Source organism: Musca domestica, unplaced genomic scaffold (assembly GCF_030504385.1).
Source record: "Musca domestica strain aabys unplaced genomic scaffold, Musca_domestica.polishedcontigs.V.1.1 9, whole genome shotgun sequence".
NCBI classification, from domain to species: Eukaryota; Metazoa; Arthropoda; class Insecta; order Diptera; family Muscidae; genus Musca; species Musca domestica.
This window is the reverse complement of record NW_026712435.1, coordinates 7921346-7936877: the sequence shown is the minus strand read 5'-3', so window position 1 is coordinate 7936877 and position 15532 is coordinate 7921346. Positions and strand designations below refer to the sequence as shown.

Below are 15532 nucleotides of genomic sequence, written 5' to 3'. Positions count from 1 at the left end.
GAATCTACTAGTTTTGCATTTTTTTCGATATCATAAAAGGAAAATCGGTTATCGTAGTAAAAACTTTTACATTCTTGCAGTTCTGGAAAATATCATAAGTTTGTCTTTCCCTTTGTAACTAACTGTAAATTTCTATTATTTTCATCTAGAGCTATATTTCCAATAAGAGAGCATGGCTCCATTTCTATTCTGTCAATAATAATCTTATTGTGGATTTTATCTTATATATACAGGGTCAGATGAAAAAACTGCAACCAAATTCAGACTGCTGTCACTTCTAAGCCACTCGTTCGACAGCTGCTAAAATTTTTCCAGTGACAGCTCATTATATTGTTTACAAGCGTAAAAAAGCATTTTGGTGAGAATTTTCCAGAAAAAATGTTATTCGTGATAAAATTCAAGCGTGATAGTGTAATTTCTTTACATTTGGCTGGAAAACCACAAGTGGCTATCGTTACAGCACTCTCGCATTTAAATGTGAGTAAATCTTTTGTGTCTCGTACCATCGCTCGTTACTACACTACCAGTAGCCCGACGTCAAGGAAGTGGACGGAAGAAAACAGCAAACATCAGCAGAAATGGTTCGAAAAGTAAAGAAGCGACTTGATCGAAGCCCGCGTATCAGTGCCAGAAAAATTAGTCGAGCTGAACATATCGCAATATTCCATTCGGCAAATATTAAAAAATGAGCTCGGGGTAAAGCTATCGAAATTCCAAAAAGTGCAAGAACTTACACCACAACACAAAGAAAATAGGCTCAAAGTAGCTAAAGAGTTGCTTCGCTTGGCCGAAAGTCGTGAACTGCCGAATTTAGTTTTCTTCGATGAGAAAACATTCATTGTCCAGCATTTTTTAAACAAACAAAATTATCGTGTTTACTTGCAAAAGAGGTCAGCTGAAAATATGCACCTTCGGCTGGCCACCAGAACTCAAGCGCCGGTCATGGTGATGGTATGGGCCACCATAACAGCCGATGGTTGCTCTCCGTTCGTATTAATCGACCGTGGCATCAGAATAAATGCCGAAGATTATCGGGAAAATATTCTGGAGGGTGTATTAAAGCCTTGGGCACGCAAACATTTTTGCCGCAGACCCTGGATATTCCAACAGGACTCAGCACGCGCCACTATTGTGTCTGGAGTATTTTGGAAAGCAAGGTTGGCACTAAAAAATACCAAAGTGTCGATCCCCTCAAGCAAGCGCTTCGCCAGGAATTGGCCAAAATACCGCAGAGCAAATTCGGGCAGCGTGTGACGGTTTCATTGGTCATTTGTAGGCCATAATTCGTACCAAAGGTGACCAATTCGAACAAATCTGAACTTATTCTAAACTTTTATGCTATTTCCGACATTTTGCTTTCATTCAATAAAAATTAAAAAAAATGTAAAAATTATGGCGTTTGACTTTGTTGCAGTTTTTTATCTCACCCGTATAGCCTTAACCATACACAAACGGCCTCAAATATTTTGCTCTATAATTCGCAAAATTTAGGATAGAGTTTTAGATTTGATTCAATCCAATGGGTTACATGTAGTTGAACAAAATATCGGTCATGTCGGTATACGTTTTTATATTGCCCACATATAAGGGTATAACCCGATTTCAAGTATTTTTTTATATTTTTATACCCTCAGCCATATGGCCAAAGAGGGTATATACAATTTGATACGGTCAAAACTTTCCTAGTCGAAATAACGGTTTTAGACCCTAGGTCTCTTTTGACCAAATCCGTTTCAGAACATTTGGAATCGATCTAGCGATGTCCGTCCGTCTGTCTGGCTGGCTGGTACGCACAATAACTCTCGAAAGAAGTATCCGATTTAGTCCAAACTGGGTACATCGTAATATTTTTGTCAAACTTAGGTCGAGTTCGAGTTCAAATTTCACATATCCCAATATTTATATAAACCCCAGGTCTGGTGTTAAAACGGACAATATCGGTCCACTCCTTCTGGTACCTCCCCTAACTGTTCCAACTTCGCAAATCCTAATATTTGCGTCAGTGCTAGGTCAGGTGTGAAAGTGGACAATATCGGTGCACTCCATCAGGTACCTCCCCCACAAAGGGTCAAAATTTGGAATAATTACAACTCTAATAATATGTGATGTAAGAGTCCGATTGTCTCCAAATTTCACACATCCCAATAATTTTGTTAACCCAAGGTCTGATGTGTAAATGGAATGTATCGGTCCACTCCTTCTGGTACCTCCCAAACAAAAAGTCGAAATTTCAAAAGAAAAAAACAAAAATATATTTTTTGCACAGAAAGAGAAGCAATAATCCGATTTTGTTCCAACTATGCAATTCCTAATATCTGCGTCAGTTCTAGGTCAGGTGCGAAAATGGACAATATCGGTCCACTCCATCAAGTACCTCCCCCATAAAGGGTCAAAATTTTGAATAATTACAAATCTTATAAAATTATTTAATTAAAATTAATTAATAAATTCAGAGTCCGCTTGTCTTCAAATTACACACATCCCAATAATCCTATTATCAAAAGATTTTGTGTTAAGATGGAATATATAGGTCCACTCCTTCTGTTACCTCCCCCACAAAAGGTCGAAATTTTGAATATCCATTAAGCTCATAAAACGCGAAATTAACATCCGATTTCATTTAGATTTGGTACATCTGAATATTTCTATCAACACAGGATCTGTAAAAAAAAAACGGTAGAGATCAGACCATTCCTTCTAGAACCTCCCCCAAAAAGGGTAAAGGTTTTGAATAACCAAAACATTTATAAAATCCGAAATAAGCTTTAGCTTCTCTTTATATTTCACCCATCCCATTTTTTCCACATAACCATATAACAAAAGATATGTTGTGAAGATTGAATATATCGGTCCACTCTTTCTGGTACCTCCCCACAGAGGTTCAAAATTTTGAATATTCATGAAGCTCATAAAAAGAGAAATTAACATTTGATTCCATTCAATACTTGGTGCACCTCAATATTTCTATCAACACAAGATCTGTTATAAAGATGGTGGAGATTCGACCATTTCTACCTGCCCCACATAGGGTTCAAGATTTTAAAAAATAAAACGTTCAAAAAAAGCGAAATAAGCATTCAACAAAATTCAAATTTCACACATACAAACATTTTATCTAATACAATTCTGTTGTGCAGATGATATATATCTGTGAACCCCTCTGGTACCTCACTCACAAAGGTTCACGATTTTCAATACTTTTATCTCTCATAACTTGCGAAACAAATCAGCGATTCTTTACAACTTGCTATATCTAAATATACCTCTCTTTGCCAGAAACCTGAGATGAGTATGGAATTTATGATTATCTATAAATTGGATATAAATGTTCGATTTTATTGTAATATTGCCCATACCAATATGTTTATGTGTATTAGATGAAGCATGAAATGGAATACTTCGGTCGACTATATCTGGTACCTTACGCATATGTTAACATTTTCTAAAAATTATCATATATGCCATTTAAAGTGAAGGAAGTTACCAATATAGTCCAACCCTGGTACGTCGCAATATTTATATCATACTTATTTAGGTCCGAAATAGCCAATATTGTCCCATTCCTTTGGAACATACTCCATAAGGGGTTAAACATTTGAATAATCGTAACAGAAGTCAAAATATTTTCAAGTAATCGCACATTGGCTGAAGGTATACATATTTCGATAAAACCGACAGATACTTTTTAAGTTGTTTAAACTTATTTCGAGAAATTTGGGTAACTTGAATATTTCGGGTATTTGGGTTACAGGGTAGTTGTTACAAAAAATTATAAGTAGGGACCCACGTTTTTGTATAACCCTCATATGAAGGTTTCCCCTAATTTGAGCCTTATTTGGCATCTTGGCTCCTAAAGGAGAAGAATACCTCTTCGCAGAAATTTTTTCGAAGTAGCGTCTGTATAAAGGTACCTCCTGAATTAACCTATTTCGAGGGTCTTGACCCCATTTTCATTTCTGGCTAAAAATGTGTATTAAAGTGTAAAGTGTAGGTATATATTTTGGTATTGCCCCTTGAAACAGTACCTCCAAGGTCCACCGATCTATAGAGATTTTAACAAATTGGCGGACATACAGACGGATATTGTATAATTGTCACTGAATTTTACTATGATATACCAATATTTTTTCGAACTAGTATGAGCTTTTAGAAAAAGAAAACGTCTTTTCGAAAAAAATATAAGTATGGGTCCACGTTTTGGTATATCCCTCATATGAAGGTATCCCATGATTTCAGCTGTTTCCGGGGTCTTGGTCACAGTTTACAATTGACTTGGCCATTATTTGGCATCTTCGCAGAAAATTTTTTAGAATTTTTTCTGGTTTTACCTTTTTCGAGGGTATCGACTTGGGAATTGAGAACCACCTTACAGAAAATTTTCAATATATATATATAATAGTCCCCATATAACAATACCTCCGAGGTCCATCGATACTGATGTCTACCGATTGGCGGACACACGGACATAAAAAAACATAGATGTTATGCTCACTCGGATGAAAAATTTAAGCCTAAATAGACTGAAAAATTGAAGAAAAAAAAAATAGAAAATTGCATAGAAAGTAATGCAACTAATATAAGCCAGATCTGTGTATTATTATATTTGAAAACATAGGCATAAAAGATCATAACTCCGGGCCAGGAAAGGGGGCCGTTTGTATAACACAAAAATAGGAATATATTTGAATTTTATACTCTATCGTTGCTTCATGGTAGTATCAAGAAGATGAAGTAAGGCAATCATATGTTTATTTTTTTTTCAAAATAATTCATTTGACAACATTCCATTGTCAAAAATTTTATTTACAAATCCAATGTTTCTTTCTGATTGTTTTTAAAATTGGACAAAATTAACCGACAAGAATTAATGACATCTCTTGCAGTTGTTAGGCGAATTCAAATCAAGCTGACAGTAAATGTAGGTATCGGCTGGGCCATGGTAGAATTACAAGGTAACCCTTTCAGGCCAGCTGTAGTCAACTTGATATGTCAAACAAGTTGTTGTAATTCGAATTCGCCGTAGAAATACATAACAGAAATTCAAACATCATAGAGGAAAAAATAAACACAAAAATATAAAAATCAAATTTTGTGATATAATTCAAATAAAAAAAAAAACAGAATATGAGGTGCTGTGCTGTTTGCAAAAGAAAGGATAGTGAACGACAAGCAACATTTTTCAATTTACCCAAGGAAGAGAAGATGTACCAAGTTAGGACCGAATCGGATACTCCCTTCGAGAGTTATCGTGCGCACCAGCCAGCCAGCCAGACAGACGGACGGACGGACATCGCTAGATCGACTCCAAATGTCCTGAAACGGATTTGGTTCAAAGAGACTTAGGGTCTAAAACCGTTATTTCGGCTAGGCACGTTTTGACCGTATCAAATGATATATACCCTCTTTAGCCATATGGCTGAGGGTATAAAAACATTAAGTTCGGCCGGGCCGAGCTTTGAATAACCTCCACCATTACCTAAGAAAACATTTTTATACAAAAGTATCTGGATTCAAACATGTTCCACTTTAAACTACAAATACGACTGAGATCGGTAGGAGAATGCAGTTAAAGATTTCAAATACCAATAAAGTGTGTGGAACCGTTACATTGGAGTCATACCAAAACATGAACCTATATAGACATATTTATACTAAGTGGATTTCTATCTACTGCAAGTTTTAAATACCAAATTTGAAACAATTCCGTGGGTAAATGTGACTAAGATCATTAAAATACAGTGGGGACCTTTATATTGTACACAATTCCGATAGATCCACCGTAGTTACACACAGGTTTAAATTCACAAGTTCCACGCATATATGTACATTTATTATTTACTCACTTTTAATGGCAAAGCATCAACCCTAATTCTAATACAAAAGGATAACTTGGAATCTTTACACATTTCTTAAAAACCTATATCTAATCATGGTACAATGAAGAGAAGGTAGGTCAACTTTGAAAAAATTGAAAGTATAGAGGTCTACCTGTTTGGCTTGTAATGTCAGAATTACTATCAAAACAATAAAAAAGCAAACAACTTGTTGCATTGGTTTTGAATAAATAATTTAAAACCGCGAAAACTGAATGAATGGTCAAAATTTCTTTTCAATATCATGTTCTATATATCTCTTATGGTTTATTTCGCGACAAAAACTGTAGATTTTGTCGATGCATTCGTTACAATAAGCATTTTGAAAACACCCGAATTTGAATATTTTCTGAACAATTTTTTATTATTGAAAAGAAGACACACACATAAGCAAATGAAATTGACATATTAGGCCAGAAAAATAAAAAAATTTAAATCATATGGTAGTTCTGCCCTACCTTGAATTCATTGTACCATGTATCTAATGCTACAAGGAGAATTATTTATTTTATTAAGAGAATACAAAATAAGTGATAACATTACATATATTTCGTATTTTCGCACTGGATTCTGGATGTCGTGAGGGAGGAACCGGAAGGAGTGGGACGACATTGCCCATCTCCGCATTATGTTTGTTAATAATATTGCGATGCACTATGTTTGGATGATGATCCATTCTACAGCTATCGTACGCACCAGCAAGACAGACGGACGGGTCGCCTCCAAATGTCCTGAAACGGATTTCGTCGAAAGAGGCGTTATTTCGATCAGATACATTTTGGTCATATGAAATTATACAGACCTTCTCTAGCGATATGACTGATGGTATAATACGTATACACTTCCAGTTATTGTAGTATTTTCAGTTTATATGTTAAAAATATACTAATCTCAACTAATATATACATATGAATAAACCAAAACAAACTTATTCAATGTTTCAGAATGAAGAGTTCTGATTGGTGCAAACCAATTTGCCCCAAATTTTATACTTCAAATAAATTCGCCCTGGTTAAAACTTTGATATATCAAGTTTCTAAAAAAGTTGCTTTGTTGTAATTTTCGCCTATGTTGCTACCTGGTATTTCTACCATGGGCTGGGCCATGGCGAATTGATTTGAAGTACAAAATTTGGGGCAAATTATTTTTCCAATCAAAATATTGAATTAAAATTTTTCAAAATTGTTGTTTTTTCTATTACAAAAGCAAATATTCAAAACTTCCAACATCGATTGAAAGTAATGCTGAAGCCGCTGCATCTTGGTTTGATTATAGCACGTTCAATACAACATTTTTGAAAATCACAGAGACTGGAAATGGAGTGATCGTAGTCTCCAGCGCGAAGGACATTTGCGATAATAGATGTCCAATCGTTGTTATCTCTTCATCATCCTTATACAGAATGCAATCTTGGTAACGTTGGCAACGTTGATTTCATATTCAACAGCGATAATGTACTTTACTAGAAAATATCCGGAAAATTATTTTTGATGCTTTAAAATTAGGTTTTGTGGTGGTACTTTTTTTCTTTTGGTACATCGTCAGCTTTCTCGCTGTAGTGACATGCTACCTAAAAGGTACTTTAGGGTGTATTTACTCCTCAGGCTTACTTAAGATTTGGATCAAAGATTTCAGAAGATACAGGGGGCTGAGTCTACTGTGAGTCCACGCATATTATTTGCTTAGCTATGAAATGTATAGCAGACAGGAAGTCTTTTATGTATAGATAACTTTAATACATTCGAACAATTTGAAATATCTCAATATTTAATCACACCCCAAAAATTGCCAATGTTTTGTTCCCCAAACCAATCCAATATGCTTTGAAATCATTCACCTTTCACTGTTGAAGCCCTATAGTGTGTAACATAGTTGAAAATCCGTACAAATAAGATGATGAAATTCCATGTATCGGTTTATCTCCTATATGAAATTGATTCCCTGCTTCACTTATTTCAAATATCCACGAATTTTAGATCTCCATATTACCTATGCCTACCATATGTTGAATATACACTTTTTCCCTCATACTCTATAAAAACGTAAAATCTCTATTTTCTATCAATAGCATTGTTAAGGTTTGAAATCATGCAACAATTTTCTTATGTGTAAATGAAGGCGAATTCAAATTACAACAATTTTTTGACATATCAAATTGATACCAGCTGGCCTGAAAGGGTTACCATGGGCTGGGCCATGGCCCAATTATAAGGTCGACAAATAAGCCCAGCTGATACCTACATTTTCTGTCAGCATATTTTGAATTCGCCTAACAACTACAATAGACGTCAAAATTATATTCCAATTATTTTAAAAATGACCAGAAATATTTCTAAACATAAGTATTTGAATTTAAATGCCAATGTCGAGTCCTAAGCAACGAAAGATACGAAAGGAAGATCAAAGGAAGAAATCTCAAATCTCTGCCGCTTTGTCTCGCTGTTCCAGCAGCTTGTTGCTGAACAGGAATATGTTGCCGAAAAGAGTGCTTCACTCAAACATCCCGCTATCTGAATAGCATTGTCATCTTGACCATATTAATGATTATCATGTTTACATGGGTAACCAGCAATTCCAATTCTTGACCCTACTGATGGCATGGATCATGGTAAATTACACAACTTTGGTGAATACTTATACATGCAACAGTCAGAAGGCCTGGCGGGGAGCTCCATCTCCTCTACTCAAGGTAATGCCTATTAAATTGTCACATCTATGGATTTGGATTACGTTGGTGGTTTTATCGACGATTTTGACGATGTTATAAAAACATTTAACATGCGCAAAATTAAATATATTGTTAATTGATACATTCGATGTGTGGTGAATGATTTTTACTACTAACATTTGTAACACGATGTCATGATAAGGTGCAGATAGAAATCAGAGTGATTTTTTACAAGGAATAACAAGATTAATAATGTAACTCCAAAAGGGATGGATCGGGAGGCATGTAATACATACTGCCGCCTTCAAACTTTCGTGAGAGCCTTAAATCTCTCAATGATTTAAACGCCTACTATCACTAACTTTTTACAAATATTTGTCCTGTATTATGCCGCTTTGCCAATCTTGAAATCAATATTCGAGAGCTTTAAATTCGTAAGAGGCGTGAGAAATAGATCGAAATAGAGAAATATATACAGTTTTGAAATCTTTACAATCACACGGTCTCAGAATTTCAAGGGCATAGTGATGCCAATATTTTCATCAACTGCTTTCAAAACAATGAGATAAAAATGATGCTTGCGGGAGTTTGAAGGTCTTAGGAGGTGCAAGATTCCACAGGAAACAATTATAATCGCGTATTTAGGGCATGTAGTATAGACAATTTTGGCTTAGGCTGGAAATACATAAAGCGCATATTTGGCTGGCTTAAGTCATCGGCTGGCTTCTTCGTAAATGAACAAAGGAGTTTTAGGTTAACCTAGTTCGATTTTGGCCCTAGGCTCCTTTGTTCATTTCCGAAGAAGCCAGCCAAATAAGCGCTTTATGTATTCTCAGCTTTATTCCTCTTTTTTAAAATTTCACACAAAATTCTTATTGTCAGTATTGACAAAACACGAATACGCTGAATTATTTTTATGTCCAGGCGAATATATATATATTTTTTTTGCCCCAACAACAAATTTTAAAAATATATGTAGCTGAAGAGTTGTATTTTTGGGGAATTCGCCTTCTGGACGACCTTATAATTGGGCCATGGGCTGGGCTTACTTGTCGACCTGATAATTGGACCATGGTTTTACAGAAAACGTCCCTTATTTTAAAAATATATGCACATGATGTATGGAGTTCAAATTTGGTTTCAGATTGATATGGCTACAAAGATTTAAGATAAGGATTTTAGACCCGATGACTTTTTGGATGAAATCCGTTTGTGGCAACTTATGTTTGGTCTATGCCAAGATGAATGGTGTAGAGATTTTTTTATGTAAACGTGTACGTATCAGTGGCCGCGTAGATAGTACCATCTTCTGCTGTTGTGGTCTTCGAATTCCCCTATAAGGGATGGAAATAAACGCCACACATTTCTTATAAACATATAAATATTCACTTAATCATACGTACATGTAGAACATTTTGATTGTTTTTGTAAATTCTTTTATTTTTTATTTTCTACGAAAATCAATGCAAGTGCAAATCTCGATTGAGAATCTAGGCTAGATGCGAGAACATCATTCGGCCAGACAAAAAAAATCGCGCATTTCTTATTTAGAAGTTACAAATATTTGACTGGCATTTTTCACCCAATTTGTGGTGGAGATACTTATGTTTGCGTGTACATGTTTATTTCGTTAGTACTTATTGTTAGATAAATGTACTTTTTTGGGAAAGTTAGTATTCAGTCAGCCAGTCAGTCTGTCATCCCAACCAGCCGGCCGGTATGGTTGCTTGTGTGGATGACAGTGCTATCGCTGAATCTGAACGAAATTGCATTCCAAAGATGTAACAGCAATTCGACGAGATTTTCAAATCGTTTTGTATAAAAACGATACATTTGTTGGGAAACACCATCACTCATCTGCCACAGTTCGACGTTGGAAAAGGCATAGCATCATAGTTTGAGTCTACGTGAATCGTGTTGCCACTGAGTATTCAAGGAACTGGAGGATTCTGAGCTTATCGAAGGCTCTCTAAACTAGAGAAGGCAATATGAAGAGGTTTTCAGTCCTGTGCGTCTTGCTCCTTGCGGTGGTTGGCGCACCTGCAACCCATGTGAATATTTCGATTTCCCAACAACAGGCAAAAAGTTCAGCCCACTCTGCATCTACGCCAATTATAGCAGATCATTCGAAACTGAAGTCCGAATCAGGCGAAGTCTTTTCGAGTGAAGGACGAAGTGCGAGAATTCAAATTGAAAACAAGGATGAATCGAAATCACACTTTGCCAATCACCGAACAGACGGTTCCGAAATAGGCGGACATAGTAACCATCGTAGTTTCGTACAGTCGGGACATTATGTTGCAGAGCCCGAATTCCAGTTCAAGGGAATGTACCAATCCAGTCCGATTGAATACCAGCGCAATGCTCAGTTTCGGCGAATGGATGAACAGCAAAAACAGAATATGGAATTTGAACGTTATATTCAGAACTTCCACAGTGGCCCAACGGTTGAAACGGTGAGTTTTGGAAACTAACGAAATCGTAATATTTTTTTTTTAAATTTATGTTTTGAATTTCCTAGGTATTCGAATCGGCGGATGCCATGCCCTCCTCCCATGCCACCTCATCGCGTGTTAGTAGCGAGGGATCTCAAATGCAGCGCAGTGGTAAAATTGTCCAGTTTGAACGTCAGGTTGCATTGCCGGCTCCGGTTACAGAAACCGAGAAGCAACAGCATTCGCAACAAAGTACTCAGCATGCCTCGTCGGTAGGGACATCCACCGCCTCGGCTAAGACAACGACATCGAACTCAGGCGTGCCCAGTGTATCTGTAAGCACGGCAGGTGGCTCCAGCCTCAACATTAACATCAATCAAAGACCAGCCTCGGTGGGCAGTGATGGATTGAACTTCGATCAGTCGAATAGCTACAACAAACCAAACTACAATGACGCCAACAACTTCAAATATCATAACGACGGTTCTTCAGATAGTCACTTCCACAATCAGTATCCCCCTTCGGTGGAAGAACCCCAAGGTGGCTATGGGGGTTATTTTCAGCCTTCGAGCCATAATGCTGGCGGTCAAGAAACTCAGTTCTACAATGGCAATGGCGGTTATGACCATTCACAACTGGGTGGTCAGGGTTATCTGCCACCGGAAACGGTTAATCAACGACCTGTCGTGACCAAGACCATTCAAATCGCCCAGCCTGCTATCAAAACGAAGAAATACGAAGTGCGTCATCCAGCCATCCAAAAGGAATTTTACGACATTGAGGAACGGGTTGTCATAAAACCGGCCGGAACCGTGGTTGTAGAACTGGAAAGACCTGTTGCGAAGATACCGAAAGGGGAATCGATCCTACCCTTGGGTCATCCCCATCCTGCAGTGGCCAATGCATATATGAACAATGGCAACACGCCTGCCTTCAGCAACATAATTTACAGTGCTGCTGGATCATCTAATCAGGGCAACCAGGCCAACAATCAATACCCCCATGGCTACAATTCCAAGCAGTCAAATGATCGTTCCACAATTAGTGGGTCTACTATTGCCTCGTCCATCACTTCAACGCCATCGTTCGATCAGGGTACCAAAGTCATGGCGGTCGAAGCCAATCTAAATAAACAGTACAATGGGGAGAACCATTATTCCGCAACTGCCGCACCCGTCACAGAAGACCCCAAACTTCGCAGCCGAGAAGTGATTGTAGTCACCGATGGACAGGGTAATCAACGCCAGGTGTCGTCCGATCGGTTCCCCTATTCCCAAACAAGATCAGGATACAATTTACGTTCCTATTCCAACCAAAATGTGGCGCCCCAACGGCCAAGCAATGTCCAGTCAACTTCGTCCAACCGCGAGCCATACAACTTCGATGCCGAATACGTTAATATCGGTGCAAATGGCAACATAGCCAGAGACTCCAAACCGGCCCGTTTGGAAGAAGCCCCCATACGAATGGAACCGGTAATAAAACATGGACATAGCATCGCTTTGCCTGCTAGCCAGCATAAAATTTACCTCACACAAAAGTACGCAGTGCCGCAAACTCAATATGTCGAGGAAAACGCCCATGTTCAGGAGGTGACTCCGCACCACTTAATCAACCGCAAAGGACCAGTTGTGGTATATGCAACTAGTAAACATAGACCAGAAGTTTCATTCAGACAAAGCGGCTCGGCGGCGGACTATCAACCCCATACAATAACTGCTGGCTATCGTTCCTCAAGTGCTGTGGCCGAAAAATCCGTCGGCAGTAGTCGTTTGGAAATCAGTGCTCCGTATGCCCAAATGCGTTACAACTCCGATGAACGCAGCACGATTAACAACTATGCAGCGAATCAAAATTTAGGCAACGACCGGGAAAACCGTAAATTCGGTCGGCTTATTACGGAGGAAAAGAACGCCAAAGAGGGGAGCTCAATCTCCAATGCCAGTGGTGGTATGAATACAACTCGTATGGAAGGACCACAAACCCACATTGAGATTAATATCCCGGAATCTTCACAAAGTTCGAACAAACCTATCACCGTAAGTTCCACCATCAGACCCATGATGTCCGACGATGGCAAAGCCACCCACAACGCAAAGTTAGAAATTTCAGTTACAAACAATGGGGAACCGAAAAAAGATGATATGCCGCTGGCTGAGGACATCAGTTCCAAAGAAATACGTGACAGGGAATACGTGACCAGCTCCCAGGACAGCGTCGATTGTGATAAAACAACAAAAATGGACTCGAAACAAGCGGATCACAAATTCATGCGGCTCGTTGAGGCTCCCAGTGAATCCCACGATTCATCTTCCGAAACCAGTTCATCCTCTTCGACGCATCAACCCACCAATGTAGATGTTACCAATAAAGGGTCATCCGGTCATGTTATTTCATCTGGGCACTCGGGTCATGCTGCCACGCCCGGATCTCGAGTCATTGCTGCAACACCAGCACCTAGAGATTCTACAGCTGGCAGTGAAAGTTTCCACAAACGTCGGATCGTAGTTAACCATCCATTCCAGACCGTGCGCGAGGTTGTTGAGCATGAACCCTATACCAATTATCACGAAGTCCAGGTAAGTGAACCTGCCTCGCCAGCCCTGTACCACTCAGCTGCGTATTTCCGCAGCCACGGTGCTCTGCGCCAAGCTCCGACCGAGGAACGTCACATCGGAACACCGATTTTCTACAACTGATGATTCCAGAGAACTCCGGCTAGTGGGCTAACCTTGACATCATCCGACAAATGTGTACATACCAATTATTAACGTCTATCTTACGCATGTCCTGCGACTATATGGTGGTGGTTGGGTACGATTAAGTTTAAGCATTATTTCTTGTATACCGTCACAATAAAGACAACAACAATGAAAAAAATATTAACAGCCTATTTTTGTAACTATATTTTTGCCAATCGTTCGCAAATTTGTTGACTGAAAACCATTTTTGAGTTTTTGAAGCAAATGTTTTATATCAGTGACACACATACACACGAAAGCTCTTACCGCCTGTTTTTGTAAAAAAGTTGCTTTCACTCGAATCGTTCGTGTTCAAACGTATTCGTTTTAATTTGTTTTTTTTTTTTTTTAAATATTTTGGAAGCTCTCGTCCATTCTCGAAAAGCTTTGATATGTCAGTGTTTCCATAACTATTATTTTTTTAAATTTTTTTTATTTAATTTCAGTAGGAGTTGTGCTGGTTGTGGCAAACCCAATAAATTCAAAATTTATCAAAAATTGTAAAATAAAATTGAAAAATGTCGAGAAAACATTTCAAGAATATGGACCAGCAAGATGCGCCAGCAAAATCTTGATGTGTTAAAATAGTTCTTAAGTTAGTTCCCTATCATATTTTGTCCGTCCGTCCGTCTTTCAAAGAGAGATCTGACATACATATGTGAAAGACTGAACCCCTATCTCACGGAGCTTGCCGCATACTACCACGCGAGGAATATGAAAACAAGTAAAAAAACATTAAGTTCAGCCGGGCCGAACTTTTAATACCCTCCACCTTAGGGTAATGAAAACACTAGAACCAATTATGACCCACAAATACCAATTTTTAGACATATTCGTGGGAAAATTTGGCAAAAATCATCGAAATAGCGAATATCGGGAGGTACCACTATATAGGGCTATACAAAAGCGTGGACCTATACATACAATATTTCGCCAACGGAGCTAGAACTCATTATGACCAACAAATTCCAATTTTTAGACAAATCCGTGATAAAATGTGACAAAAACCATCAAAATACCGAATATCGGAAGATACCGTTATATGGAGGCTATACCAAAGCGTGGACCTATACATACAATGTTTCGGTGCACGAACTAGGACCCATTATGACCTACAAATACCATTTTCAGACAAATCCGTGAAAAAATGTGGTAAAAATCATCAAAATACCGAATATCGGGAGGTACCGTTATATGGGGGCTATACCAAAACGTGGACCTATACATGCAAAGTTTCGCCACCGGAGCTAGAACCCATTATGACTAACAAATACCAATTTTTAGACAAATCCATGAAAAAATGTGGCAAAAATCATGAAAATACCGAATATGGGGAGGTACCGTTATATGGGGGCTATACCAAAACGTGGACCTATACATACAACGTTTCGCCGCACGAACTAGGACCCATTATGACCTACAAATACCAATTTTCAGACAAATCCTTGAAAAAGTGTTGCAAAAATCATCAAAATACCGAATAGCGGGATGTACCTTTATATGGGGACTATACCAAAACGTGGACCGATATATCTCATTTTCAATACCAACCATCCCAGACACAATTCAAATTATTATGCTAAATTTTGACGCTCTACGTCAAATAATGTGGGCTGTATCGTGATTTCAACAGACAGACGGACATCGTTAAATCGTCTTAGAATTTTATGCTGATTATGAAAATATGTACATTATGGGGTCTACGACGAATATTTAGGGATGTTACAAACGGAATGACAAAGTTAATATACCCTCCTTTCCAAGGTGGAGGGTATAATAATATCTTTACCACACGGTCTGCGGAGATGAGAATGT

General features: G+C 38.1%; 1 protein-coding gene across 1 annotated transcript; it reads left to right on the top strand.

The window, feature by feature from the left end:
* Nucleotides 1–10109: 10109 nt before the first annotated feature.
* Nucleotides 10110–13837, top strand: LOC101901609 (uncharacterized). Its single transcript, XM_005192056.4, has 2 exons — nucleotides 10110–10997; nucleotides 11063–13837. The coding sequence occupies exons 1-2, from the start codon at nucleotides 10530–10532 to the stop codon at nucleotides 13673–13675; spliced, it is 3081 nt and encodes a 1026-aa protein (XP_005192113.1). The 5' UTR covers nucleotides 10110–10529; the 3' UTR covers nucleotides 13676–13837.
* The last annotated feature ends 1695 nt before the right edge of the window (nucleotides 13838–15532 follow it).